At 35.6% G+C, this 26,935-nt stretch overlaps 4 protein-coding genes across 5 annotated transcripts; all 4 read right to left on the reverse strand.

Annotated features, from left to right (window-relative positions):
• Positions 1-1,027: 1,027 nt before the first annotated feature.
• On the reverse strand, positions 1,028-9,177 carry LOC108665825 (transmembrane protein 45B). Of its 2 annotated transcripts, XM_047884814.1 has the most exons (6): positions 8,628-9,177; positions 8,212-8,329; positions 6,553-6,661; positions 2,599-2,666; positions 2,426-2,474; positions 1,028-1,847 (listed from the first exon to the last, which is right to left on the reverse strand). In XM_047884814.1, exons 1-6 carry the CDS (start codon positions 8,863-8,865, stop codon positions 1,548-1,550), a joined length of 882 nt encoding a protein of 293 aa, XP_047740770.1. In that variant the 5' UTR covers positions 8,866-9,177; the 3' UTR covers positions 1,028-1,547. The 2 variants fall into 2 exon arrangements, with proteins under 2 accessions (XP_047740770.1, XP_018008119.1); XM_018152630.2 differs by lacking the exon at positions 2,426-2,474 and having other exon boundaries at positions 2,550-2,666.
• Positions 9,178-13,611: 4,434 nt separating this feature from the next.
• On the reverse strand, positions 13,612-16,184 carry LOC108665824 (transmembrane protein 45A). Its single transcript, XM_018152629.2, has 2 exons — positions 16,073-16,184; positions 13,612-15,748 (listed from the first exon to the last, which is right to left on the reverse strand). Exons 1-2 carry the CDS (start codon positions 16,181-16,183, stop codon positions 15,425-15,427), a joined length of 435 nt encoding a protein of 144 aa, XP_018008118.1. The 5' UTR covers position 16,184; the 3' UTR covers positions 13,612-15,424.
• Positions 16,185-16,379: 195 nt separating this feature from the next.
• Positions 16,380-18,771, reverse strand: LOC108665822 (transmembrane protein 45A-like). The gene is made up of 3 exons (XM_018152627.2): positions 18,326-18,771; positions 17,725-17,842; positions 16,380-16,476 (listed from the first exon to the last, which is right to left on the reverse strand). Exons 1-3 carry the CDS (start codon positions 18,567-18,569, stop codon positions 16,380-16,382), a joined length of 459 nt encoding a protein of 152 aa, XP_018008116.1. The 5' UTR covers positions 18,570-18,771.
• Positions 18,766-26,935, reverse strand: LOC108665823 (transmembrane protein 45B). The gene is made up of 5 exons (XM_018152628.2): positions 26,538-26,935; positions 24,200-24,317; positions 23,749-23,857; positions 21,879-22,157; positions 18,766-21,159 (listed from the first exon to the last, which is right to left on the reverse strand). The coding sequence occupies exons 1-5, from the start codon at positions 26,776-26,778 to the stop codon at positions 20,860-20,862; spliced, it is 1,047 nt and encodes a 348-aa protein (XP_018008117.1). The 5' UTR covers positions 26,779-26,935; the 3' UTR covers positions 18,766-20,859.

Here is a 26,935-nt window from a genome sequence, read left to right on the forward strand (position 1 = left end):
GCACATATTTCATGCTAATGATGAGTCAAGAGAGCCGCTCACAACTCGACAGCGATGAAATTTACCAGTTTTATGACGTAAAATACGGCGATAAAATACGGCGTGCGTTGAGTTAAGATACGGAATACATAATTTTATGCTTTATCATGCAGGTAGTTCATTTATCAAAGCATTTCAATATGAGAGAACATTGTACAAATAATTTGAGGACGGGTTTCTGTAGATATTTATAACTATTCCACGACACACTTCAAGTTAGAAAGATATATTATAACTTGACGAGTCTACACTCTTAGATAGTGAAACTATAACTTGAGATTAGCTTTTCTCCGAAACTGGTTTGCAATAAAAAAAAACTAGCTCTGCCGTGGTATAGCGTATTTTCCGCCATATTTTTAAACAAGACTCGTATTTTAACACTTGCACGGCATCTAGCTCTATTTTCATTTTGTGTTGTGTTCAATTGTCAGGAAATCGAATATCTGAATGATCATCCCGATTATTAATTAATTAATTGTCAGATGGAGTACTTATCTTACCACTTTTTCATGTTAATTTTTCATTCCTTTACATATGTGCGCATAATATGTAGGAAACATTTATGCATAAATTCATCTTATCTGATTCTCTTATATAAGGAAATTGTCCAAAATTTAGGATATTGCAATTAATACTGATCACGTATCCATGTAAATGTGTTACTGAGGCATTAATTAAATCATTGTTCTCATAATAAATGTATATAAAACATGTATAATATATGTAACATGACATTTATTTTGATCTCCGAGTTCATTAAGATTTTTTAAACGTACAATATATGGTTCAACTTAATTTTGTTTGCTATAGCAAATACCCATTTTGGACCGAAACTTTTTTCCGTACAAAAATGGACTAGTAAACGCTGTTCAACGCATAAATTTGTTGTCAAATTTCTAAGCGAAATTTGACAACAAATTGTTGTCAAATTTCTAAGCCGGCGAAAANAGATCTTTTAATAGTAATTAAATTTAATTTCTAAGAAAGTAATTGAAAAAACACATCTACTGAATTCGTATTCATAACAAACTTATATTCTTAACAGTGCACGATTGATCTGATATTACCAATGCACTAAAGTAATGTTAGAGAGAAAAATGAAGGGATTCTTGTAGCGCATTGGTGTCAGTTAGGTCCGTTAATAATTTTGGACCATTGGAATCTCTGCCAGTCACAGCATCATACTTTAGTCAACTTTTTGGAGAAGACTTGTTGGCAACGATTGTATTGTATAGCACCTTAGATATGAAGTATAGATTTATATCATCTAGATAGCATCATTATGATGTATTTGACAGGAAGGTTTAGAATCGAATGGTAATCTCGACCTAATTCACTAATTTCTCATGACTGTACGATAATTTCTACATCCGAATCATTTTTGATAACCATACATTTGGCGAGCTTTCAAAATCATTTTAGACTATATGGTGTACCAGTAATAATTTTTAAACCGAATTACAAAAGGCATGCCTCTAAACATACTGGGTATAAAAGTTCATGTTTTTTTATAGCTCGTCTTCAGACTCCGATATCATGGCTCTTGTAGCATCGCCATTACTGCCATTTGAATCTTTCATAAATCTAACGTTGATATTTTTCAAGACTCTTTGTACACTCGGTCGATCCATCATCCGCACCCTTAAGTTCACGATGCCAGCAATGACCATCAAGACGATTAAATCAACGGCGAGGTGTACGGTGAAGAGGGTGGTGATGACCGTCATTTGGGAGTGGTCTTCTTGATCCCAAACTCTCATGCCCGGTAGTGGGTAGAGAATGAAACCCACGTGGCAAAACCACGTACCCTGTAACGAGAAAATAAATTGAATTCTATTGCTAGAATATTTACATCAATTCAAAGAAAACAACCCCTTGAAAATTATTAATAGACAATTAAAAAGAGATATATTGTTTTATTGATTACATTTTGCACGGGTTTTGATTCTCACTTCAATATGTTGTTTAGAAAAAAATCAGTGACGTCTCTCTCGTACCTAGCGTTGAGTGCCCTGATAGACTTTAACCTTCAAAGTCTTCTTGAGGTCACCAGAGAGTCAACAACTCGAGGCAAGCATCGCCATCTGGCCCACAAAAACATTTAATGCAGCTCCGATTGCACATTTTTTTCGATTCCTTTAAACGGCCTTCGTGGCTGTCAGCAAGTGCTTGTCAAGTAATTATTTCAATTCCTGTAGACCAATGGTCAAGATCTCACTGCAGATATTTGGCATTAATATGATAGTGCCTTTGTAATGTTGCATCTACGATAATGTCACACATCCTGCCAAGAGCTGCCAACACCTGCCGCCTGTACACATCACCTGCACGATGGTGACGTACTCACTGCCAAGAGCTGCCAACACTTGACACCTGTACACATCACCTGCAAGATGGTGCCGTATGTCCTGCCAAGAGCTGCCAACACTTGACACCTGTACACATTACCTGCACGATGGTGCCGTATGTCCTGCCAAGAGCTGCCAACACTTGCCGCCTGTACACATTACCTGCACGATGGTGCCGTACGTCCTGCCAAGAGCTGCCAACACTTGACACCTGTACGCCATCTCTATTGCGCCACAAAGAAGTGACGCGGCCATAGGGTACAGCAGCAAAGTATGCACCTGAACGAGTCAAGTAAATTAAAATACAGATTCAAATGCTTACGTTCCACGAATCTTCTCAATATTTGTTTGAATTTCTACAATTAATTTCAATACTTATCAATTAATTTATAATAGAGTAGAGAAAATACTTTTCGACCATATATTATTTGAATTATTCGTTACAAGGCAAGTAGAACTGAACTCCTTTTTTAAATCAAAGAAAATGTTTTGAATATAATTAAATAAATTCACAACATATGACATGAACATATATCCTTCGTAATTAAATTGGATTCGCGAAAAGCATATTAAATGAATTAAATTAGCGAATATTGATCCAGAAAATTATTCTTCATAATCAATAATTATACGAAGCTAATTGTAATGTAATCAGTATCGTTTATTGATAAATGCTTCTCTGACTTGCGTTTTTCTTGGGAGAAGCCCAGCCTGCCGGCATTTTGTTTAGCATGCACTAAAATTCCCAGCCCATTTTTTTTGTCGGTGTAAAATCCCGCTTTTTTTTACCAACGAGTGAGTTTTTTCTCACTTAATAATCCTGCCTCGAATCGCCGCAAGCTACATTACAAGAAATCTCTGGGCTTCCCCTCCACATCCTGCCCGTTGAAAAAAATATACTATAATATTTTGCTGATTCCAGTAATGACCAACAGCATTTTTTTCAAAATTAGTGGACCAGTTTTTATGTATATAATTTTCATGAGCAGATCTGGTCTAATTATCAGACATAGTGTGTCAGGGACTGATTCTGTCTAGAATCTTACAATAATTTTAAGTCAGGGAATTAGAATATTGTTAAATCAAGTTATATATATTGAGTTGTTTAAACATTGTAGAATATGAACATTATTTACGGTTGAAGATATTTTCGTTGCATTCGATAAAGAAAACACGGCTTGTTGGAATGAAAGAATAATTCACGAGGAAGAGGCATAAAGTAAATAGATTTTTCAGAGATTTAAAAGATAAATTGCTTCCTGATAAAATTTCTGGTCACCATGGGTGCAAAGTTTTTAAATTCGGTGTTTTTGTTGAGAATGAACCGCTGAATATTTTGTTGGTTTTTTTTTCGCTAAGAAATCGTATATTTTACGTCGTTAAAACGCATTATATTATGGCATAGATTGTATGGTTATTTTTTATTTATTTTTATCACTTATTTTTACCACTACTAGGTGTTGTTCAGATAAACTCCGACCTTTGGTATTTACAATGATAGTTTGCTGGAGAAAATTTTAAACAAGCCTTCAAGCAAGGAGTTAATCAATTTGAATTCTATAATGCCTTGTCTTAGCAAATGTGTAAAATTAATTGTGTTAGCCATAAAAGTTTGTCAGGCTATTTATTCCTGCAGTCTTTTTTCTGTGTATTCAGACTCATCCTTCGAATGAGGACTAATATCTCGAACTTAACATACCAATAAAATTAATTTGAAAAAGAATTTACCCAAATAATAATTCACCAATTAATTGATGGTGAAATTCCGACTATGTTCTCTGTGACAGGCTTTACAAAAATAAAAGACTGAATGACTTAAGTTAAGACTGAAAAGACTGACTTAGACTTTAAGACTAAGTTAAAAGACTGAAAAATACTCTACAACTAATTTTCTTTTATAACTTTTTATAATAATTTTATTTTTTATAATTCATCGTTTCTTCAACGATGTCAAATATTACAATTGCAAAGGATTAGTTATTCACCTGGCATTAGTAACCACACATGTCAATATAATGATGATACCTTTTTAAAAATCTTGACATTTAAAATCATGTGGCCGCATGAAGTCCGTTTAATATCAGAGATACGTACCTCGACTTAATAGTTTATCTCTGTATCCAAAAAATCGTATGTATGGATTCATTGTAAAAACTAATATAATTCTTCAACAATCAAGTTGAATCGGGACACACATATGAATTCATGTTGTGGATTTCTTAGTTATCTTAAAATGTAGAAAATATAAATGTTCCGTCTTCGAAAATTCTTATTTTCTTTTCTTGGGAAGCTTATCTGGCATGTTTTCTGCCTATAAACTGTTATGGTGTGGGTCTCTTATTAGCACATTGCGTTTCAAATTTACTGTACCTGTAATACTCTTTGTACGGAGCTTGTATTTTCGGGCCAGTATTTTTTAGTTATATTTCCATGCATATTTTTCACATTCAAATTCAATATTTGTGTTTCTTGCCCGTCCATACTCCATGCCAGTCGATTTTTTAGCGAAGTTTTTCCCGCTACCAGCTTGCTGTTTCATCTATCACCAAGGTTAAAAAACTTAGCAATAGTCCATTCTTCATAAAAACTTGTTATGTTCCGTTTTGGCGAGAGCTAAAACGGAACATAAGTTGATCGTTTCTTGTTTACGCATTCAGTCTTTGACGATTTAACACTTATTTCACTGCGCAGTCGCGTCGGACGCAGGAATGGAATAAGTGTCGGGTGCAGTAACGGGACGCGTGTCGGGTGCAGTAATGGGACGCGTGTCGGGATAATGGGGCGCGTGTCGGGCGCAGTAATGGGGCGCGTGTCGGGCGCAGTAATGGGGCGCGTGTCGGGCGCAGTAATGGGGCGCGTGTCGTGATCACAGTACAGTTTCATGTGTCAATGATGCATCATTCAACTTGTGCAGCAAAAGTAAAGCTTCGTACGCTCACTTTAATTTGACGTCATCGATTTTTCGGATGTATAAATTACGGAACGGAATTTTGAGCATATTTTTGGATGTGAATCTACTTAAAGGACATGCAGGATCTCTCGTTCTTGGCTTATGTAAGCTATTAATCACATCCAGTTTATGTTGTTCCTGTTACGCCTGAGCCACCAGGAAATCAATGGATATAATGTTTTTTTTGTGCACTTTTAGAACGTTTGTTCGCTCAAAGTTATTGGAGTTTGTTATTTTTCTAATCATGATCCAAGTTTCAGTTTTAAATTTCATTATACTGTGAACATGGATAATTGAATTATCTTCGTCATTAGTTATAAGCAATAAGTTAAATGTAGGGTAAAAATAATCATGTTCTATATATTTCAATTTATGCCGAATTTTATCGTACATAAAATAAAACGGGGAAATTTTATGATATAAAAATTAAATGTTAATTGTTTATTCAACAAACGGATATTCACTCCTGCTTCTGAAAGTCGCACCTGGGGCATGCATCGCGATCAATGGAACAGACGCATGAATTATGCAAAAGAAAGCTTGGTTGGTGGCGCCAGACTGACTTTATAAAAAAAGTGAGCGTGGAGTGAGTGATGCCTTGAAAAATATCAAGTAATTCCGCGTTATAAGCACGGACGCTCTGGAATATTATTGACTTTCACAGTTTGAGATTGATCAAAGTTTGACCCACACGTTGCCCTCATTAATGTGACATGGTTCAATGGAAAATCAATGCAAGATAAATGGTTATTGCTTGAAATGAATTGCAACAACTTGTCATGCTTTCTCGAGTAAACTTTTTTTCTCTTAGGAGCTGCTGTCTGCTCGAATCGTCTTTAATGTCGTGGTGTGATTTTTGTAATATGATTTTTATGGTTAAATTTTGTTTCATACGTTAACTTAATTCATTAGCAATTAGAATTTTGGTTTATACTGGCCTTTTAATTTAAAATTGTCTAGTTGCTAGAAGCCCACAAACACCTGCCACTTCCAAGAATTTTCGTCGTGACGCCAGCTGCTGTGTTTGTTTATGTATATACGATTACACATGCAGCATGCTAAATTCATTGACATGGTCCCGATCAATCAAAATTACCGTTCATAATTTGAATGGCTAGCGTGAAACAGATCAGCTGGTAGAGAAATAATAAAGTCTAACACTTCATGATTCTGAAAAAATAGTAATTAAGTGATAACCTTCAAACAATTTCTCACCAGAACGTCCATGGGCGGGCGGCCGTGAAGATGGTTGGCAAATAACAGAGCCTCGTTGACGATGGCGAGCAATGCCACGGCGTAGTCCGTTGAAGGTGGGATGGAAAATCTGCAAATTATATTTTTTTCAATATTAACATCTAAATTTTATTCATATACGATAGGATAAATCTGAGTTTATCCACGGAGTTAGAAATTGGTAATCCCTCTTCCCTGCTTCCAATTTAATCTGAGCCAGCTTACCTTTAAATGCTATTTAACTTAATGGTATGAAACATATACGACGAATTGACATGAACTCAATGCATACCGCGGCAACATTGCAAATATGTTGAGTTGATTTTGTACTTCGATGGTTAATTGTACATACTCACTTAAAACAATGAACTAATTAGATATTGATTTGAACTTGATTATTCGGAATTATTAGATTATTATTAGTTATTAGATATTATTTATTAGATATTAGATATTATTTATATTAGATCAGATATTAGATATTTTTTATTAGATTTTATTAGATATTAAAATTATTGGATATTAGATATTAGCTACATAGATTTTCCTAAAAATGGTTGCTGAATTAGTTATATATATGGCATCTAAATTTATCCACATACAAGAGAATGAATCTGAGTTTATCCACGGACCTGAACATAGAAATTGATAATCCCTTTTTTCTGCTTGCAATTTAACCAGAGCAAGCTTACCTTAAATGCTATCTAACTTTTAATGGAATGAAACAAATGCTAAGAATTGATATGAATTCATTGCATTCCTTTGTAACATTGCAACTATATATGATACGTTGATTTTGCAGTTCAGTGGTTTTACTCGCTTAAAACAATGAACTAATTACGTAGAAATTTATATGAACCCGGTCATTTGAAATTTGATATGACATAGGTCTTCTTAAAAATGATTGCTGAATTAGTTATATAATCTACAATTGGGATTAAAATCATATCGAAAGCAACATTCGTGTGCAAAATTGACTTATATAACTTTTTACCTGCAATGCTGAAGTTTAGCGTGGTGTCAGACCAATGACAATTTTAGGTTAATTAATATTTAACTTAGTGTAGCCTAATAATGCTGGGTAACTAAGTCACGTAAGCATCACAATGCTGTGTAACTAAGTCGCGTTGGCATCACAATGCTGGGTAACTAAGTCACGTAAGCATCACAATGCTGTGTAACTAAGTCGCGTTGGCATCACAATGCTGTGTAACTATAAGTCACGTAAACATCACAATGCTGCGTAATTAAGTCACGTAAGCATCACAATGCTGCGTAATTAAGTCACGTAAGCATAACTATGCTGCGTAATTAAGTCACGTAGGCAATGTCAGCTCAATGCTCATGAGTCAACCAATGCATTGCATGATAACGTTGATAGTCAAGATCGAGAAGATTCCCTCAGCTTCTTGTTATTGTTCACATTTTATGTTATCGATCTTTATGGTTTTCTTTATCAGCCGAACTTGCATCCGCTTATATTTTGCTTAACTGGCCTATTTTGACTCATTTGACTGGCCTATCTAGTAAAATGAAAGAAATATATTTTATATATTGTGAAGAAAGTGCAGGAATGGGCTGATGGATCTCAACGAATGAACCCACCGGCCTGCTTGCCTTTAAGCAACGTTGGCTTCTCACTTGTAATGCAGTAGGATGTTGACAAACGCCATTAGGCCGAAGAAGAAATACATGCTCATATGCTGCGTGTTGCCAACGTTGACGAACTGTCCTCCTCTGAACCCCGTTACAAGTTCACCTGCAGAACAAATATAATTGCACGTTATGGTCTTTGATCAACTTAAAAAGGTTTGTTTTTTGGTCACGATTAGTGAGTTTTGCTATTTACAACCAAGGAAATATGCCAGCTGAATATAAAAATTATAAATCTAGTTAATCGAAATTACCACAGATTTAATTGGGCATGTTCATAATCAAGCTAAAAAGTAAGAAGGAAAATACTATAGTGCTGAAAATTCCCCTTCATTATATAACAATCAATTTGAGCTTAATAATTACTGGTGAGTTACTAAACTAAGTAACAAAACAAAACTTACCGATGATGCCAATGGTGGTAGCGGCTACAATCAAGAAAGCCTCGACGGGAGCTCCATTGCAGCAGGTATGGCAGGGGAAGAGCAAACTGCTCTTGTATCTTAAACATTTTCGACTGCGGCCATTAATGACAGCTTCTTTACGTGACACGTAATAACGGAAGAAAATGTTATAGGCCCACCACAAGGCAAACGATATGAAGAAGAAGCCTGGTAGGAGATGACCTGATAACCTTCCCATGTTTTATGATGAACTTGTTTGGAGATGTTATTGTCGAATGACGCTTGTAATAAGGGTCTTGGTTCGCGATGTTAATTGAAAATATTCCTTGTCTTGAGCAAGCCTATCAAGACTTTTTAACTCCCTGCGCAGTATTAAAAAAGTAATATTCAATTATTTGTTTTTTACTTATCCCTTCCTACCTTAATTAGAAAATAATTGTTCAATATTTCCTGAATTTTTGCAGACGGCCTTCACTATGCTTTGTCACTGTTCAATGAAGATATTTACAGAATGAAACAAATGAATCAACAAGCGCTCTCGTGTGCTGGTCATACAGGTAACTGATGGAAGCTACATCAAATGATTGTCCTCATGTCTCGGCCTCTTGTTCGATATCATCTCGACCCCCGTCTTATCTTATCGAGAGAGCAGCTAAAAAGAGCATCTAAGTTATCCATTGTTATTCCTATAGATTACGTTGGTTACATACTGTCGCACCAAGTTCAATGTGTGAACTCGAAATACGCTGCCTGACATAATATCGTGGAATGAGGAAACACATTTTTTAATTCTTTATGCGACAAAAATATTTTTTTAAGTGGACAGCACCAAATAAATTCTAATTCAAAGCCTTTGAAACCAGAAAATTTTCAGTGGTTCTGTAAGAACATAAATACTTCTAAAACAATACTAGAATAATTATCAAAGAAATTTTGACTTAGTGTTGAATCAGCAAAATTAAGCTTGGGAAGTGAGTTGATGCTAACTAAAATATATCTATGGGGTAAAATATCTATATAAATAGTAATTAACCAAGTATTGCCAAAATCGGTTGACTTTTAAAGATGCTTTGATACTGACATTTTTTAGAGTATCACATTATTGGGTTGTAATTGAATAAAAATTCAGTAAAAACAAAGTAACAACAATAAATTCACACCTCAGTTGACTTAGAATATTAATTATGAGCGAGCGTGTGTGTGGGTGGCGATGATTTACATAATTTCTTTCTGGGATTTGTTACATTATTTGTTCAGTTTATTATATTAACGATTGATATATTATTATGCTCCTAGAAACAAAACACTATTTGTCATGCCATTTTGTTCCAAGCAGGAGATTGAATTATTAATAAAATGTAGAGTTTAACTTCTCAGCATTCATTTTATTGTTCAAAAATCTTTTTTTACGTGGTTATATAGTTGCTTCTTGTCGCTCAAACAACTAATATTTCTTAACTTCTTGAATTGCACGCCATATTTTTAGTTAATGACAACACTGACTCGACCTCGTACATCTCCAAGGAATAATTGAGCTGCATTAAATCTCAAAGCCATTGGTAAATATCAAAATTAATTAATTGGAAATTAATATATGTTTTATAAGTTTAAATAGAAAATATAAAATCAAAAATCCTTCATAGTAAAAGTATTCCATTAATAACATATTACTCCTTTTGTTAAATAATATATAGTCCTATTTTTAATATACTAAAATATGAGTAATAGCATCGACTCCGTTCCCTGCAATCTGTGTGCTGTCGTAGCTATACGCTGCGTGTTTGGCATCTAGAACCTCTAAACATACTTTATAATAGGAACATGTACATTAAATATTTTTGGTATGTCTAGTTTCAATAATCAAACTCAATTTCTGTATATTGAACATTGCAATTAAAATTGTATGAAATCCAAACATAAAGAAACTGAAGAATCTTTCACAAATGAATATAATAAAGTAGGGTTTCCATTTCCCGTTAGAAATCGGCTACTTTCAGTCAAAAGATTGGTAAAACATAACATGAAGAATGATGATTCTTCATACCATGTGTTTAGTTGCGTGTAAAACGGCGCATATATATAATGCTGTAGAAGTTCATTTGGGCCAAAATGAAAAGTTAATAAAATGTAAATAAAGGGTATAATAATCTTTTACACAACCAAGTTAATTATGTGTTAATCCCTGCCAGTTACCTCCAGTGATAACCTCACTATGCACTGCTAATATTTTTAACCATCGCCGCTACTAAAGTTGGCATAATAACCGCGCCAGTCGAAATTCGGGACTTAACATAGAGCGAACAGCACAGTTGTCCCGCTCAACTAAAACAGTTATTCACAAATAACTTAATAACGCAAACACTTAGCATAACGTAAATCCGTACACTTCATCCCAGTGAAACTGTCGACCGGCGGTAGAGAACACGGACCAATTTCTGCAATACTTAGCGAGAAACCCGCTATGGGCCCATGACCCGCAGTGGGCTCGCTGCCCCATGTTACCCTACATGGCAAGCACGCACGATAATCGCTGTGAATATTCTTCTTCTCAATGAAAAGTAACTCGAATTGAATTAATAAATTTTAATTCGTTCTAATGGTTTGTCTTGGTGATATTTGATAAATTGGTAATATTATTTGATAATTAATTTAAGTAAATTTAACTACAGTTATTGTGTCTTCTAATGGTGTAAAAACAATCGGCAGGATTTTGATTATTTTCCATAGCATATCCTGAAAATCTATTCATTGGATCAGGTTCAGAAGTAGTTATTATCTAAGCATTCTATTGAACATTTTTGCTGTCGTCTTTTAGGTAAATTTCACAGATATTCATCAATATTGCCGTTCCCTTTGAAAACGAATAAATTATTTCAGATTTATAATATCCCTTGTCGAAAGCTATAATCATGAACTTATATTCAGGCTGATGATTTGACTACTACTAAAGAGGAAAAAACTTGACTACTAATATAAAGGAAAAGGTTATTGCAATCAATAAAGTTCTTTAATATGAACTTCATTAGCAACGATGTTTTTCCGCAGTTCGGTCGTACAGTAATGAAACACTTCAAACTTGGAAAACTAAATTAAAAAATTATTAAATTAAATTATTTCTTCATTTACTAACTAAATTATCTCTAAATTATTTCTTCATTTTTATTATCGTAATTCCAATTATAGAGTATATCTAATAGTTTTAATTTCAAAATACTTTTCAATGTTTTGTTCCAATGTGAATATATTATTAACCCCCCGAAAATATTTAAAGTGAATACTTTATTCATCAGTTAACATAATTTCATTACAGAGATTGGTATCAAGAATTTAATATGAAAGATATATTCCACAAGCAGTGCGATGGCTGCTGGCAAAGTTTTGATTGAGGTGTGTAATATAAATTGTCGTGAATGTGAAATTGAAGCCTTTGTGTGGTGAGAAAAATACTACATCAATCATTTTACCATTGTTCTAATCTGCTGGACTCTTTTGGAACAATAGGCGTTGTTACAAATGCTGAATTTCAAATATTAAGACACGCATATAGCGTTTTGCTAGCCGGCTGTCGTCCTTTCATTCTGACACAGACGAGGCATCTTATCAACGCAAGGATACACTCTCGATTAACTAGATAAGTTAATGGGGCCTCCGAGCCTTGAACCATAATTTGAGTCATCGGCTTTGAATCTACAGAGAAACTTTTCGGAAGACAAGGGAATCTGTCTATGTAATGATTAGGGCACGAGTTATATGATAGAAAATTTAAACTGTTTACTTTACTAACATTTCAATTCGAGGCTATTGTGCGATTTTCTTTCTGAAATTGTTAGCCTCACAAGAATCTTTTAAAGTGCACCGCGTAATATTTGACTCTGAACGTCCATTGCGTCAATGCATATCAGGTATTTTGTGGACGTCTAATGATGATAGTTGCTGATAAATGTGATTATTAGATCCTGGTATAGAGTGTTGACGAACGTTGAAAGAGATGGCCGATGGGTGCAACAATCTTGCACAAAAACGCCGAGTGTCCAAACTTCCCGTCTGTATGGTTAAATTCTGAGAGGCAAGAAACTATCTGTTGTCGACTGAATATCTGGCCTTGAGCACTATGCAGCTCAGCCTCGGACCACAAAGGTGCAGTTCATGGAGAACTGGATTTGACTGGGAGAAGGTTCAACACGAATATGGATAAAGATTTTTTGTAGTCTCATTCGTATTACCCCTGTTCAGGATGGAGACTAGCAGTAGTTCATTCAAACCTTTTCATATAACATGCCAGCTTTGACTCATCTTCCACTCACTCCTATACCTTATCGTATGCATTGCGTGTCGTAATGACCATACATAAACATGGCATGCGTGTTCTCAAGCACGCCATTCATGAAATGTCGAATGTATACATTCAGAAGCATAGTGAATGGCAGTGACAGGAGATTATTTACTAAGAGAAATTGTACTCGAAACTGGACACAGCTCACTATTATAAGACTTTTGACATTGTCATCTAGCAGACAAATTAGTTTTGAAAAAATTTCACGTACCAAAAATTATGTATGCAAGCCCCCAAAAATTTTCACGTATATCATAAAACTCAAGTCATTTTACGCTTACGCTGAACTAGTTCTCAATAGAAAATGATCTAGATAGATTTTCAAGAAGCGGATCTAAAAAAATGATTCTCAACTAATGAGAATATTCTTGCGCATCCCTGAGTCGTTCAATCATCTAAAATCAATGATTGCATTTCATTGAATTCCAGAACAAATACCTTTAATTAGCCTTCAGGCGGCATTTTTCATGACGATAAGTTAATGAGAAAAATAAAGTATCTGAAAACTGTTCTGAAACTCGTCTTACTTGGAATGAACAATCGATACTGATTTCATGATAAGATAAGAATGCATGTCTCTCAATTTATTGATAAATAAAAAGAGCAAACAAACAACAAAAATGTTGTTCAAATATGAATAATTCACTTCAAAATATATGTTCAATAGCTACAAATTATCGCACTAAATTCAAGGGTACATTTAAAATCGAATACTTTCAAACGATTAAAATAAAGTGAAATATAAGATCTGATTCGATTCCTTGAATTAAATGAGTTGCCTCACGTTCAGCAAAGGAGAACAATGCAAATTTTCCTATTGGATTAAACGAATAAATAATTTTATTATTGGATTAAACGATAATGAACAAAGCGTTCACTTGCAGATATGAAATACCTCATGATTTCACAACCACTCGAGAAGAATGTTGTAAACTTTATGAAGCGTTCTATGAAGTCGACCGAAGAACAGGTAGTCAAACAAAGCGTTTCCAAGCAACAGGAGCATCACATGTTGGACATGCGCAATACCTCTTGTCGACGTTGAAACCAAGCAAAGTATTGGTCAATTATTATTGATCGGTCAACAGACCATTTAATTTCCTACTTCAACGTAGCTGTGTGTTTTATTTGTGAGTGGACATCTTTATGAGCAAATTAATGCCTGGTGGTGGCTTTCCGTAGGGCTAATGCGTTCATATGTGGAATTTTATTTTGTGTTCATATGTGTCATCATAATAAATTATAGGCACATGCATGGCGCTGTATAAACCCGTTCATATACATTCAACTGAAAGCCTCGTCATTAATCCGTTTCTTCAGTTAGCGGAATGTTGTTCAATTATTTTTATTTTAATGAGGAAAAAAGTTTTCTCGGAGTTTTTTATTCAAAGTATTAAATTCAAGATATTAACAATGGACTAAAATATTAAGTGAATTTCCTCATCAAACTCGAAAACTCACGAAAAATTTCCAGAAACATCTATATCAGATGTTTCTGGATGTTCTTATCTATATTTTTCCTTAACAAAAAGAAATTGTATCGGATTCATTGCAGAATCTTTCAAGTAGCCATGTAACTTCGTTTTACAAATATAACGTAACTTGCAAAAATCTATTATTTCAAAAAGAAAAAAATTAAGTTAAGAGAGGAAATTTTTTGCCCCTTGATAATTGTGAGAGAAACGTAATAATAATTGTGCTTATCCAGATGCAATAATAACTTGGCTTAGAACTCGTTTGTGCGAATTGTTATGATTGCCATTTGAGTATAGGGTTTACAAAAGGGATGAGTGCTGAAGACAAATATTGAACGATTTTGGTGCGATGGAAAGCAAAAGCGGAGGCATGTGCTAGGTTAGGGCGCAATATGAATTCAAAAAATATTGATTGGTGAATATATTTCCTAAATATTGAATGTTTATTTCATAAATGGCAGCAATGAGTATAGTAAATGTTAGATTATATATTTTCTGGTCAAGATTTCAAGTCCCCACTGAAGTGATCTTTCGTAGGCATGCGATATACTTTACATTCAGATTAACGATTCCACCACAGATGTACGTGAGTCAATTATATAGTCGTGCTATATATAATCTATTAACTATATGGCCAAGAAAATTTAATGTACAATTTATGGTTAATTGATTCTTGTCCAAGTTATTCATGGTAGTCGTCCAACACACACGTGATTAATTTGATTGTAAATAGACAAATGTACAAAAATATGTTTGAAAAACGAGGTGTTAATACCTAGCGAAGGCAATCAAAGATCCTGATAGTCAGCACGAAAACCATTGTTCTAGGAAATATTTAGCGTTTCCAAATTGCAAAATTTGCATAACTCTGCATGTATCAATCCGAAAGAGCAATAAATTTGTTGTAGGGTAAGAAGATAAGATTGATTGTCAATGAAGCACGAGAAAACCAGTTAAGGGAATTCTAGTCGCTCACAGTTAAGTTAGCTCTAGTCGCTCACAATGGACAATTCTTCCTTCTCTTCTTCGTTGATCATGACCATATATTCTGAGCTTCGACGGCAGTTTCTGTTCTTGCTGTGCCGTCGTGCTTCACACAAATCCTTCTCCAAATGCTTCAGTATTTGATCCGGGGTTTTCCTGCGAACTTGGAGGTGAGCGATGGTAGCCAAGATACCAACAAGAGCAATGTTGCCCGCAAAATGCCAATTGAAAAGCATTGACACCGTCATTATCTGGATAGGGTCTTCGTTGTCCAACGTACCCCCAAATTGAGGGAACAAGATGAAGGCCATTTGACACAACCATGTACTCTGAAAATTGAAACGAAATTCATCACAGAAGTTTATGAGAGGAGTGTCGCCAAATTTTGTGACTCAATCTTATCCAAGATTTTTTATTATCGAAATTTTTCTCATTCTCAGAATTTAATATAAAAAAAGATCGAATCGAAATCAATCTTAACAGAAAAATAAATTCCACTATATCTACCCACCAAATCAAATTTTTCCAAATATTGAATAAAAAATCGGAAAGAATTCACCACTACAGTAATCAAACATAATACATTCATGCTTTTCACAAAACAAATGTTGCTTCATGAACAAAATTTACTGAAAAACTTCTTTTCACCTAACCTCTACTGCTAAGAAGTAAGGCCTTGATATGGCAGCCAGGACGCTGTGCCTATACTTCATCTCGCACAGCATCCCAGCCGAAGTCAGGAGCGTCGTATATACCAAGCCCATGTGAGTCTGTTGAGGAATAATATAACAAAAATTTACACCAAACAATTATTAGTAAGATAAAAGCAAATATACAATCAGAGTGCGTTTAATGATCGATTAGTTTAAAGTTGGAAACTTTTTAAAGGGATTTTGGACCAATTTGAAACAAAATTTAATTGTACAGGGTGAACCAGAATTAAGTAACCCTTTTAATTTCTTAATAAATAAAAAAAGCGTGGTGGTACAGAAGGAAGCCCTCGAGGCCGAACGCCAGAGCGGCGCAGGCGTACTCGCAGTCAGTCGGCACCGGAACTCTGTGACATCGATCATGTTGTGACAAACTATTTTTTAAACCATCGCATTTGCTGAAATAATTCTGAGCGTTTTTTAACAACTCGTATTGTTTGATTACCTAATAAAATATGATATAATATGATATTTGCGATTCATGGATTATTATAACACCTTCGAGATATGCACGCGTAATCCAGAATTTACATACAACTCCATAGTAGTCGATTATATCACACTTGAATCGTGTTGATAGCATCGAATAGAATTCCAGAATACGAATGAAGAAATTGTGAGGAAATATTCGTCTTCATATGAGAATGCGTTACAGGCAAATGAGAATCACGGATATTGTTCAACTAAAATTGACAATTAGGCAGTTAGTTGAATCTAGCATTCAATTACATTAACTCGCGACAAAAAAATAATGAGGAATTAAACAAGGAACTTTATAATTCATTTTAAAATTATTTGACATGACCTAATCCATCTGACTTCATCTGCAGGTAAACACCGAATACTAGAAAATCTGACCATCGAATATATATAAAACGAAAGGTAACATTTGCATGGTTTCAGCTCCATCATGTTCATGTGAATCCTAAGTTTGCACCAGTTCTTGAGGATGCGGTAGAAGGTTTGATAATATACACATCATTTCTTTAGAGGCTTCAATAATTTTTTAATTAGTGAGCTCAGTTTTACAACACGTGGAAGCACGAATTAATTTATAATAATTCGTGGCCGGATTACGATTATTTAATATCAAGGAAAATCCGATGAAATAACATTTGAAATTTCATTCAAACTCAGTATGCATCACGAGAGCTAATATCCAAACTTATTCAGAGAAACTGAAAGGAGCAATTTGCAAACAACCGAATGTGTCATTAGCAGGCAAACAGTTTTTTTTTCGAATGCTGGCTTACTGTAACCTTAATTGAAGCAATCGAGGAATCAAAGGAGGGAGTCTGTCACAATTTTTTCTGTCATTCAACTCAAAATAATCTTTGATCATACGACAGAATTCATGAAGGCTCCGTTTTAGTGCGCAGCTTACATTCTTAAAGTGTCGGATCTGAGATCATAAAAAATAATTTCTAGATATTATGGGTACTTATTACCTCTTTGGCCATGAAATGTATATCTTATCGTTAATAACATGATTCTCTTTTCTGCATCTTGCACGACTAAAGCTTATAATAAAATTATTTTAGGTTATGAAGATGGAAACAAAGTATTTTCCAGACATGAATAAATATTTCTCGTACCCGTAAAACTTCATCGTAGAAATAACGGCAGCAAATCCAAAGAAGAGAAAAATAGTTAAGTGCTGTCCGCCCACGCTGACGAAGGGGTCAGCGTAGTGCAGTTTAGAGATCAGTTCGGCTGGAAATGAAATAAATATCTTGTGTTAACGACCCATCGATATTTGCTAAAATTAGTCATGCAGTTACAATATTCATTCGATTCATACTTGATGCTTGGATACTTGATAACACTTATAATTTTTCTCTGTAACATGATCGGTTATATGGCGGGCCAAAAACATGAATCTGTTGCTTTTTATATCAAAGTTGACCTAATAATAATATTTAATCCGATTTGGGCCAATTATATGAATAGCATTACATATCAATTGAATTAATTCACCGCTGGGGACTAGAGTATTTCGTCAGAATTTTCATAAAGATTCATGACATTTATAATGAGTATGCATTACCGTACAAGTTGGAGTTCGAAGAAGGCAAGGAAGTATTCAGTGATGAAAGCTTTCGAACTTCCTAGTCCATAAATGAGTTGGGTGTATCAGAGCAAATGGTCACGATATTGATAACCAAAAAGCATTCCATTAACTAATACTTAACCCACCGGCAGTTCCGATAACGGCCGCGGCAATTATCACAAATTCTTCAAGCGGCAGATTGGAACAGAAGAACGTTTTGTAGGTGAGACTGGACCGAAATCGATACCTCATAGCGTCTTCGCTGTCGACGGCCATAACGCGTGAATATTTATCACAGTGATAGAAGCGTAGCAAGACATTGTACAAAGTACGCATACAGAACAATAAACCTATTATTCCCGGTACCAGGTGCCCGACAAAGGAGCCCATGATGAAATTTTGATCCGATGCACCTTTTGAAACCTAAAATACTACAATAAAAGTTATGGTCAAGTAAACTTTCTATAAATGGGTCCACGTTCAATTAAAAATATGTTCTATGACAGTAAAATGCAAAGAAGGTAGAATTTAGCCCAGTTTGCATGCTATAAAATTTTAATAACGCTGTTCAGTAAAAATTGCGTCATTTAAATCGAAAAAAATAAGTAAATAATAGCAATAAAAAACATTTTTGAAACATCCCCACGACCACTTGTTGTTAGAGGTTCGTATTGAGGTAAGCACTTCAATTAAAGCAAGTGTAAAAGGTTTGCAGTATAACATTTATTAATTCATTGTTCCAGCAGAATAAAACAACTTCATGTGAATCAAAAGAGGCGCTTCTTACAAGAACGAATCGCATATTACAAGACAATAGATCTTAAATTTCAATGATAACATGTATCTCTGACTTTTATTAATAATCACCTCACGAGAGCTATTCTAAATATCTACGTAACCTCAAACAAAGCATTTATAAAGTACCTTTAATGTAGCAGGCTTTCATCAGGATGCCTTTACCTATCTATAAAAAATCTATAAAAACTCTACATTTAAAGGCAAGAACCGAAAAGTATTTCACAAAGAACAATCATCAAACTCTTCATAAGGATAACTGAGATTTAAAATTTGCTGTCATGCATTTAAGTTTATTTAGTAGCGATTCGGTCAAATGCATACAGATAAACCTTTTTAGCTTCCAAAAGAATAACCGTAAAAAGCCTCACTTTTATAATGATCGTATTAACTAATTTTTTATTATGAGTCACATCGGTCATGCCTAGCTCATCCACGCTTGTGACATCCGCACACATTGCATAAAATATATTTAAATTTGATTAAATTTACTATGAAACTCCTAAAATGCTGCCTTATTTATCTGATAACACTGCATTCATGTAATTGGTCAGTAACTTTCAAGACTTCGTTTCACTATACCGAAGAAAGTTCTAGAAGCGATCATTTGTCAGTACATCACTCCATGAGAAAATGTGTAGCAAAGTTTTCGTGCGTCATCAACACAATTTAGAAACAACCTTTTAATCCTGCAGCTGAGCACACACATAAGGTAGCACTACCACAAAGACGTTACACAGGAAACAATAATCAGTGGTAAGACATTATAAGTCTAATATTGGAAAAATAGAACAAACTGCCAAAATATACCACCCAAATATCTACGTAGAACATATTTTGATGCCCGCTCTTCCTACTTTTATTCACTATTATAGCATATTTGTGTATTGAATTTTGAGAGAACTGTCACTGACTGGCTTTGCAGCGCATTTATGACGAGATCTGTGGCTTGCACTAAAGCGGACAAACTGTTTGAATATCTTCGATTATCTTATCAAGACACACTTGTACCGGCCGGCGGGATGTGATCATTGCTCTAAAAATTATTCAAATATTCTATCGGGACTCACAAAGAGCTGATTTATTGTGATAAAACTTGGGCAACTGTTGATTCGCCAGAAAAATTGAAAAAATTCAAATGATACTCGAATTAATCTCCTCTTCGTTATGGTAGTTATTTGAAGTAATTCAAAAATGAAACAAGTATCAGCCTTAAATCGTTTCGTGAATATTTCATTTAAAGCAGTGATTTCTACAATATTATTAAAATTATTCCAGTAGACAATACTTCTATAAACATTCTAATAATTAATTATCAGTGTACATAAATCGAAGAACACTTATGTACGCTTATCAGCGTACATAAGTGTTCTTGCAATGCACTAAAATAATTTGTCCGCAATAACACAGGCAAGAAGATATTTGTTATAACACAATAATCCATGTAACATTGATTATTATTGTTCACTGATATTAAATCTACCTCATCCTTTTCAACATTTTTACGAACAACTGTGAATCAAATTCAGACGTTGACCCATCGAAAAGTCAACAATTCATGAGACGGATCGAATATTTATTGGTTTATTTAATTTATTGATGCTAATTCTGCCTCAATCATTCAGCCATTTGAGTAATTGTGATAAATATTAACTTGAATTCTGCACTCAAATGAGGTTTAAGAAATTGAAAAATGTCAAATCTGCGAAAAAAATATTCACAATCATCGATATATATTCATCAGCATAGTCATCACATATCATTCCACGTGTAACAAAATTTTGTTTGCGATACACCATTTTACATTGTATAATAAATGAAGCTGAATCGATGCTTCATTCATTGTATCATTAAATTGCAAGATGATGTTTTGAAGGCAACTTTTTCATGCAACGTCCTCTTTTTCATCCTCAGACATCATTATCATATACTCAGAGTTGCACTTTTCTCTCCATTTGTTAACAAAGTTAAAATCGTTCTCTAGCCGACTCTTGGCCAGGCTTGGAGCCAACATCCGCGTACGACAGTAAGCAAGCGAGGCTATGGCTGCTACCAGCACCAAAGCGCCCGCGAAATGCCAGATCAGAATCAGAGAAACTAGCATCATTTGTTTATGATCGTCCACGTCCCAGTGCTGGCCGAATGGAGGGTACAAGATAAAGCCGATCTGGTAGAACCACGATCCCTGTAACAACAATTTTTTGTGCCTGTAATTACATCTCATTCTATGCAAAAATGACTCCTAGCAATGTGCGGTTGAAAAGTATGATGGTTAACAAAAAATTTCCTGTTGATCTACGGATAGGAGCATATATGGTGGTTTCTGAACTAAGGTACTCGAATGGTTTAATTGTTTCACTGGAACTCCTTTGGTCTTAAGAACAATTTTTTTGTTAACTTCAATAAGTTCAAGGTTTTAGTACGTATTTAGCTGTTGTACTTGAGGATCAATCAAAATTTCTGATTGATCAGCATAACATTTTTTTCAGGAATAATATACGTTTAAAAATTACTTTTTAAAACAACACTTCGAAAGAATAAAGTGCCGCCTTCTTTCAGATGTACAATGAATTTCTTATTTTATTTTCGAATATTAAAAAAAATTAATTTTTCAATTTTTTTTAGTATATAAATATTTGTAATATATAAATTTTTTCAAAATTATTTATTCCGTCAATTGATTCATGCATTGCCTCCGACTTCACACAAGTGTGCGCAATTTCAGATCAATCGGACAGGTAAAAGTGTCAAATATCAGTTAAAGGATTTGCAGCTGACAAAATTATTTTTTCAATTTTTTTAATATCGAATACGCAGAAGTGAAGTTAAAGAGAAGTGTTGTAAAAATAGCGTAAAGTCAGTGAATATTGAAAGAAACAGCACAGTTCTCCTCATTATGCCAACCTGAACAACGATGAAGTAACCTCTGGCCAGCGCTGCGAGGACGCTGCGTCTACTGAGCATTTCGCAGAAGAAAGCCGCCGTGGTCAGGAATATCGTGTACACCAGGAACATGTGAACCTGCGGAATATCGTGTACACCAGGAACATGTGAACCTGCGGAATATCGTGTACACCAGGAACATGTGAACCTGCGGAATATCGTGNTGTACACCAGGAATATCGTGTACACTAGGAATATCGTGTACACCAGGAATATCGTGTACACCAGGAACATGTGTACCTGCACCACAACAAATATGAGACAAAATTTATTCACGGTAAAAACTTTTCAGAACTGAGGTTTATTCATTAATTTAGATTCAATTCAAATAAGTTATGATAGATGATATCGTTAATGAGACTATCTCTTGCACATGCTGTGGCGTGATCAATATCGTTTCTTTACGCCACAATTTGACGGGCCTAATTTCTCGCCTTCACTTGTATTGACTGACTATCGTGATTAGAATTCTTGCCAGTGAAATTATTGAAATAAAATGCGAAATTTGAGACGGTGGGGCCGTACCACCGTGAAATATCAATCCTTACTTTGCATTTTTGCAAATATATATTGAGAGATAGGACATTGGTATAACTCAATACGCAGAGATTACGATTGCCAAGTTTTCCGTTTCAAATTTTTATTAATTAAAATCAATCAAACGACATGTAACCATTTTTTTTACTAATACCAAAAGTTATATATTTCAGCTCATATGAATGCCGCCTAAGTATATTCGATTGAATATACAGCTGACACGACTGGAAGAATGAATTTAAATCTTCAGGGGATGAGAACAAAATATGAGAAAAAACGCGATTACGATTGCTTGACAAAGTAAACAATTTCGTGCACTCTAGCTCAGAAACATATCAATTGATTTCATTACTTTTCTCCAAAGCACAACCTATATATATGTAATCCGTATCCGACTGCAGCAAGTATCTTATCTTAACGGCTAACTTATGTATTTATGTGTATTGAGAGTATTATTATTTATAATATTTGGTCTCTATTTGCTGAATATTATTAGTATCCGTTTGCTGTAAAAGGTATGTAACGGCCAGGCAGTTTTTGTAGACAGAATAAAAAGTGAAAAACCATTTAAAATCATTCATTTGGTTCAATGCATGAAATGTCTTCTATATACCTTAATTTTACGGAAATTAGACTCTATTAAATCTTTCTTGAATTTGCAAATCAAGCTGTGATGATGAAGTTCACTCAAAATATTTATCTCCAATGACATTTGAATTGGAGAAAACGATTTGATTTTTTGCGTACGTTTGCTATGCCATTAGAGTTTCGTAGAAGTTAAAATCTATAAATCTAACATTCCATGCGCCTCTCAATATTTACATGATGTCGTTTTTCGCCATTAACTTGTTGTTACGACCTTGAAATTCCGTCAATACCTTACCACGCTGTTCTCAGCGTAGCGGTAATAATTCACATGGAAGGCGTTCGGGAACTCTCATTTGTTTTGCGTTCAATATCACTCCATTATTGATAGGCACCCGTCTCCCAGAAAATGTCTGATTTATTTCGCTCTTAAGTACTCGCTGGCTTAAAGTTTATCACCCTGGAAAGTTCAAAAAAGCAGTCTAGCCAACTGAATTAAATTTGTACCGAGAAAAGTCGACCTTGAAACTTACTAACACAATCTCTATGAAGCACTATCCTGTGAATAATCTAATACCGGCGTCTATCCTGAAATATTTAAACATATTTTAATTAGCAATCAACAGCACCTGTCTGTGCCGTGCACACTGCACATGTATCGTCATTATATTTGAAACAATCACGAGTATTCAGTGATTGCATCTTTTACCTGCACATCCATGTGCGGGCGGCCATGGAGGTGATTGTAGAAAAGCAAGCCCTCTAAACCGAACGCCAGGATAACGCTCCCGTAATCGCAGTCAGTTGGCACAGGGCAACTGAAGAAATAAAAATGAAACAAACAATGAAAACAAATACGAGAATGAAAATATTTTTTTGTTGGGTCATACTCACGGCTCTAGCTTTGCTCTAGTTTTGTCCCATTGCTAAATAAATCTGAATACCTTTTGTTCGAGGGATCAGGAAGCCTGAAATTGATGACAGCATTGTTGATCATTTGGGCTATATACAGTATGTGAATTCTGTGAATTCTCAAAACGAGAAATCCTTGATGTGTTGTTAAATCCACCATGTGTTAACGAATTTAACAACCTGAAATGAACTGTTGAATGTTAAAAAAAATATGCTTTTGACTCCATTTTCGGCGAATGTCTTCTCACCCGTAATACTTGAGAAGCGCAACGCCTGAGGCCAGCGCGAAGAAGAGGTACATTGTGATGTGGTGGCCGTTGCTTGCACGAAAACTTCCGTCTGAGTTGAAACCAGTCAGCAATTCTCCTGTAGAAAAATTCAGCGGAAATTAGTGCAAATGAAGATGTATAATAATTTCGCAGTGAAAAATTTTATCTCATAACCTAAATCATAAACAATTTTTCAGGCAAATTTAGTTTCAAATCCTAACAAAATTTTGAAATACATAATATAATTAAGTAGGTATTTATTCCGAGTAACCCAGTTTTTATGGCGTTACAGCAGTCCACATTGCATCTGAAATCACATTCAACTACTTGTGCGTTTCTTTTCCACGAGCTTCGCAGAGATTTAAAGTAAGACTGAAAAATATTATTTCCTCTTGGTCAACTTAAAACAACCATAAATATGTATGTACGAGATGCATTCAAATTATAACGCCTTCGATTTTTTTATTCTAATTGGAATTAGAGACATTCAGTTTGTTTTTTATTAAATAAACGAGTACATTTTGCAAATGTGTGCTAGGATGACAGCACTGCATGGCAAATAGAACCTCTAGGTCAGCGGTAAGGGTTAGGATTATTTTCGATACCTAAAAAAAACAACGTTTACGCCCAAAAGCAGCGTGTAATCATTCATTTTCCGCATTTGCGTGTCTGGACAACAATTGAAATTCATAGCCAGTTGTGGGAGACATGCGGTGATGATGGCATGGATGTGTCGAATATTCGTGAGTGGGTGCGACGATTCAACGAACCAAGAGAATCTCGGCCTCGTACAAGTCGGACTGTTGACAAGATCGAGCGCATGGAGAAAGTTGTTTTGGGAGATCGTCTATTGACTGTTGAAGAGATCGCCTTTTATGTTGGCATTTTTGTAGGATCTACGCTCATAATCCTGCATGATGACCTAAAAATGCAAAAAAGTGCCCTCTAGTGCCATCAGAGCTGGACAGCGCTACTTTGAAATGTAGCGGCCGCTACCGTTACCGCTACATGCTCTAAATGTAGCGGGCGCTATCGCTACCGCTACATTGCTTAAAATGTGGCGCCGCTACCGCTACTGAAAATGTAGCGGCCGCTAGTAGCAGCCGCTACATGTAGCGCGCTACTTCCCAACTCTGGGTGCCATGAATGCTGACGAATGATCACAAGGGTGACCGAGTTGCATGTTGCCAAGCAATGTTGACGCCGAATGATGGCAAGTGACGGGCTGACGAGACGCTACAATTTCTCCATTGAAATGAAATTTCTCCATTAATTTCTCCGCAACAATTTCTTCTTTGAAATGATCCTCCGCACTCGATCCGTACTCTTCTGACTTGGCTTCTAGCTACATTTTGTTATTGCCAATTTTGAAAGAAACTTTCCTAGAGAGCACATTCATGATTCATGAGCCGGTAGCTCATGCATCAGCGATTTCCAGTTGTCACAACAGACTCTAAAAGAAGCGCTTGCAGCGGCCATGGAATCATGACGTCGGTTTTGCAAAAAATATGAACGGCTGCAAGGAGATTACGTCGAGAAGTGACACAAGTTTCATTGGTTTTGGGAAAGTTGTTGGTGCGAGAAATAATCAGAAGCGTTAAAACTTGAATGTACCTAGATTTGCTTAAAAATTATTGTTATTATCGCGCGTAGTTGTAAAACGAAATCCTTTCTACATATAATGTGAATTACATTCTCATCCACACAACGCTTCTAGATAGTGATTGACTCACCCAGCGTTCCCAAATAGTGACACCCACCCAACGCTCCATGATTTTGACATCCAACCATCGCTCCAAGAGCGTGATCACTCACTCAACGCACCCAGATAGTAACACTCACCCAGAGCACCCAAAAAGTGACACTCAACCAACGCACTCAGGTAATGACACCCACTCTGCGCTCCCAACGCTCTCAGATCGTGACATCCACCCACCGCTCCTATAGTAGGTTAAGTAACCACCCACCCAGAGCTCCCAGATAATGATCACCCACCCAGTGATCTTAGTAGTAACCACCCACCCAGAGCTCCCAGATAGTGACACCCACCCAGCGCTCCCAGATAGTGACACTCACCCAGCCCCCCCAGATAGTGACACTCACCCAGTGCTCCGATGATAGCTAGTGCGAGGACCGCTAGTTCTTCGCATGGTAGCGTCGGGCACACGGAGCTGCGGTAGGACAAACTAGAACAGATAGTGACACTCACACTGCGCTCCCAGATAGTGACACTCACCCAGAGCTCCCAGATAGTGACACCCACCCAGCGCTTCCAGATAGTGACACTCACCCAGCGCCCCCAGATAGTGACACTCACCCAGTGCTCCGATGATAGCTAGTGCGAGGACCGCCAGTTCTTCGCAGGGTAGCGTCGGGCACACGGAGCTGCGGTAGGACAAACTAGACCGAAACTGGTAGTGCAGTGCGTCCTTGGTGTTGGTGGTCAAGAGAAGCACCTTCCGGCACTGGTAGTATCTTTCCAGCACTTTGTACACAATCCGTACTCCAAATAAGAGGAAAATTGTTCCTGGTAGGATATGTCCTTCAAATGAACCCATTTTTCTGGCAAACAATTTAATGTTCGTTTTTAGAGCACGAATGTGATTGATTAAAATTGAAGAATATTCGTTTATAGATATTTAACGTTAATTCTCTTATAGATTTTTATTATCAATTATTCCATGATGTTCACATATAGAACAAAAGAAGTATTGC

The sequence above is a fragment of the Hyalella azteca genome, unplaced genomic scaffold, assembly GCF_000764305.2.
Source record: "Hyalella azteca isolate HAZT.00-mixed unplaced genomic scaffold, Hazt_2.0.2 contig16244, whole genome shotgun sequence".
NCBI lineage: Eukaryota > Metazoa > Arthropoda > Malacostraca > Amphipoda > Hyalellidae > Hyalella > Hyalella azteca.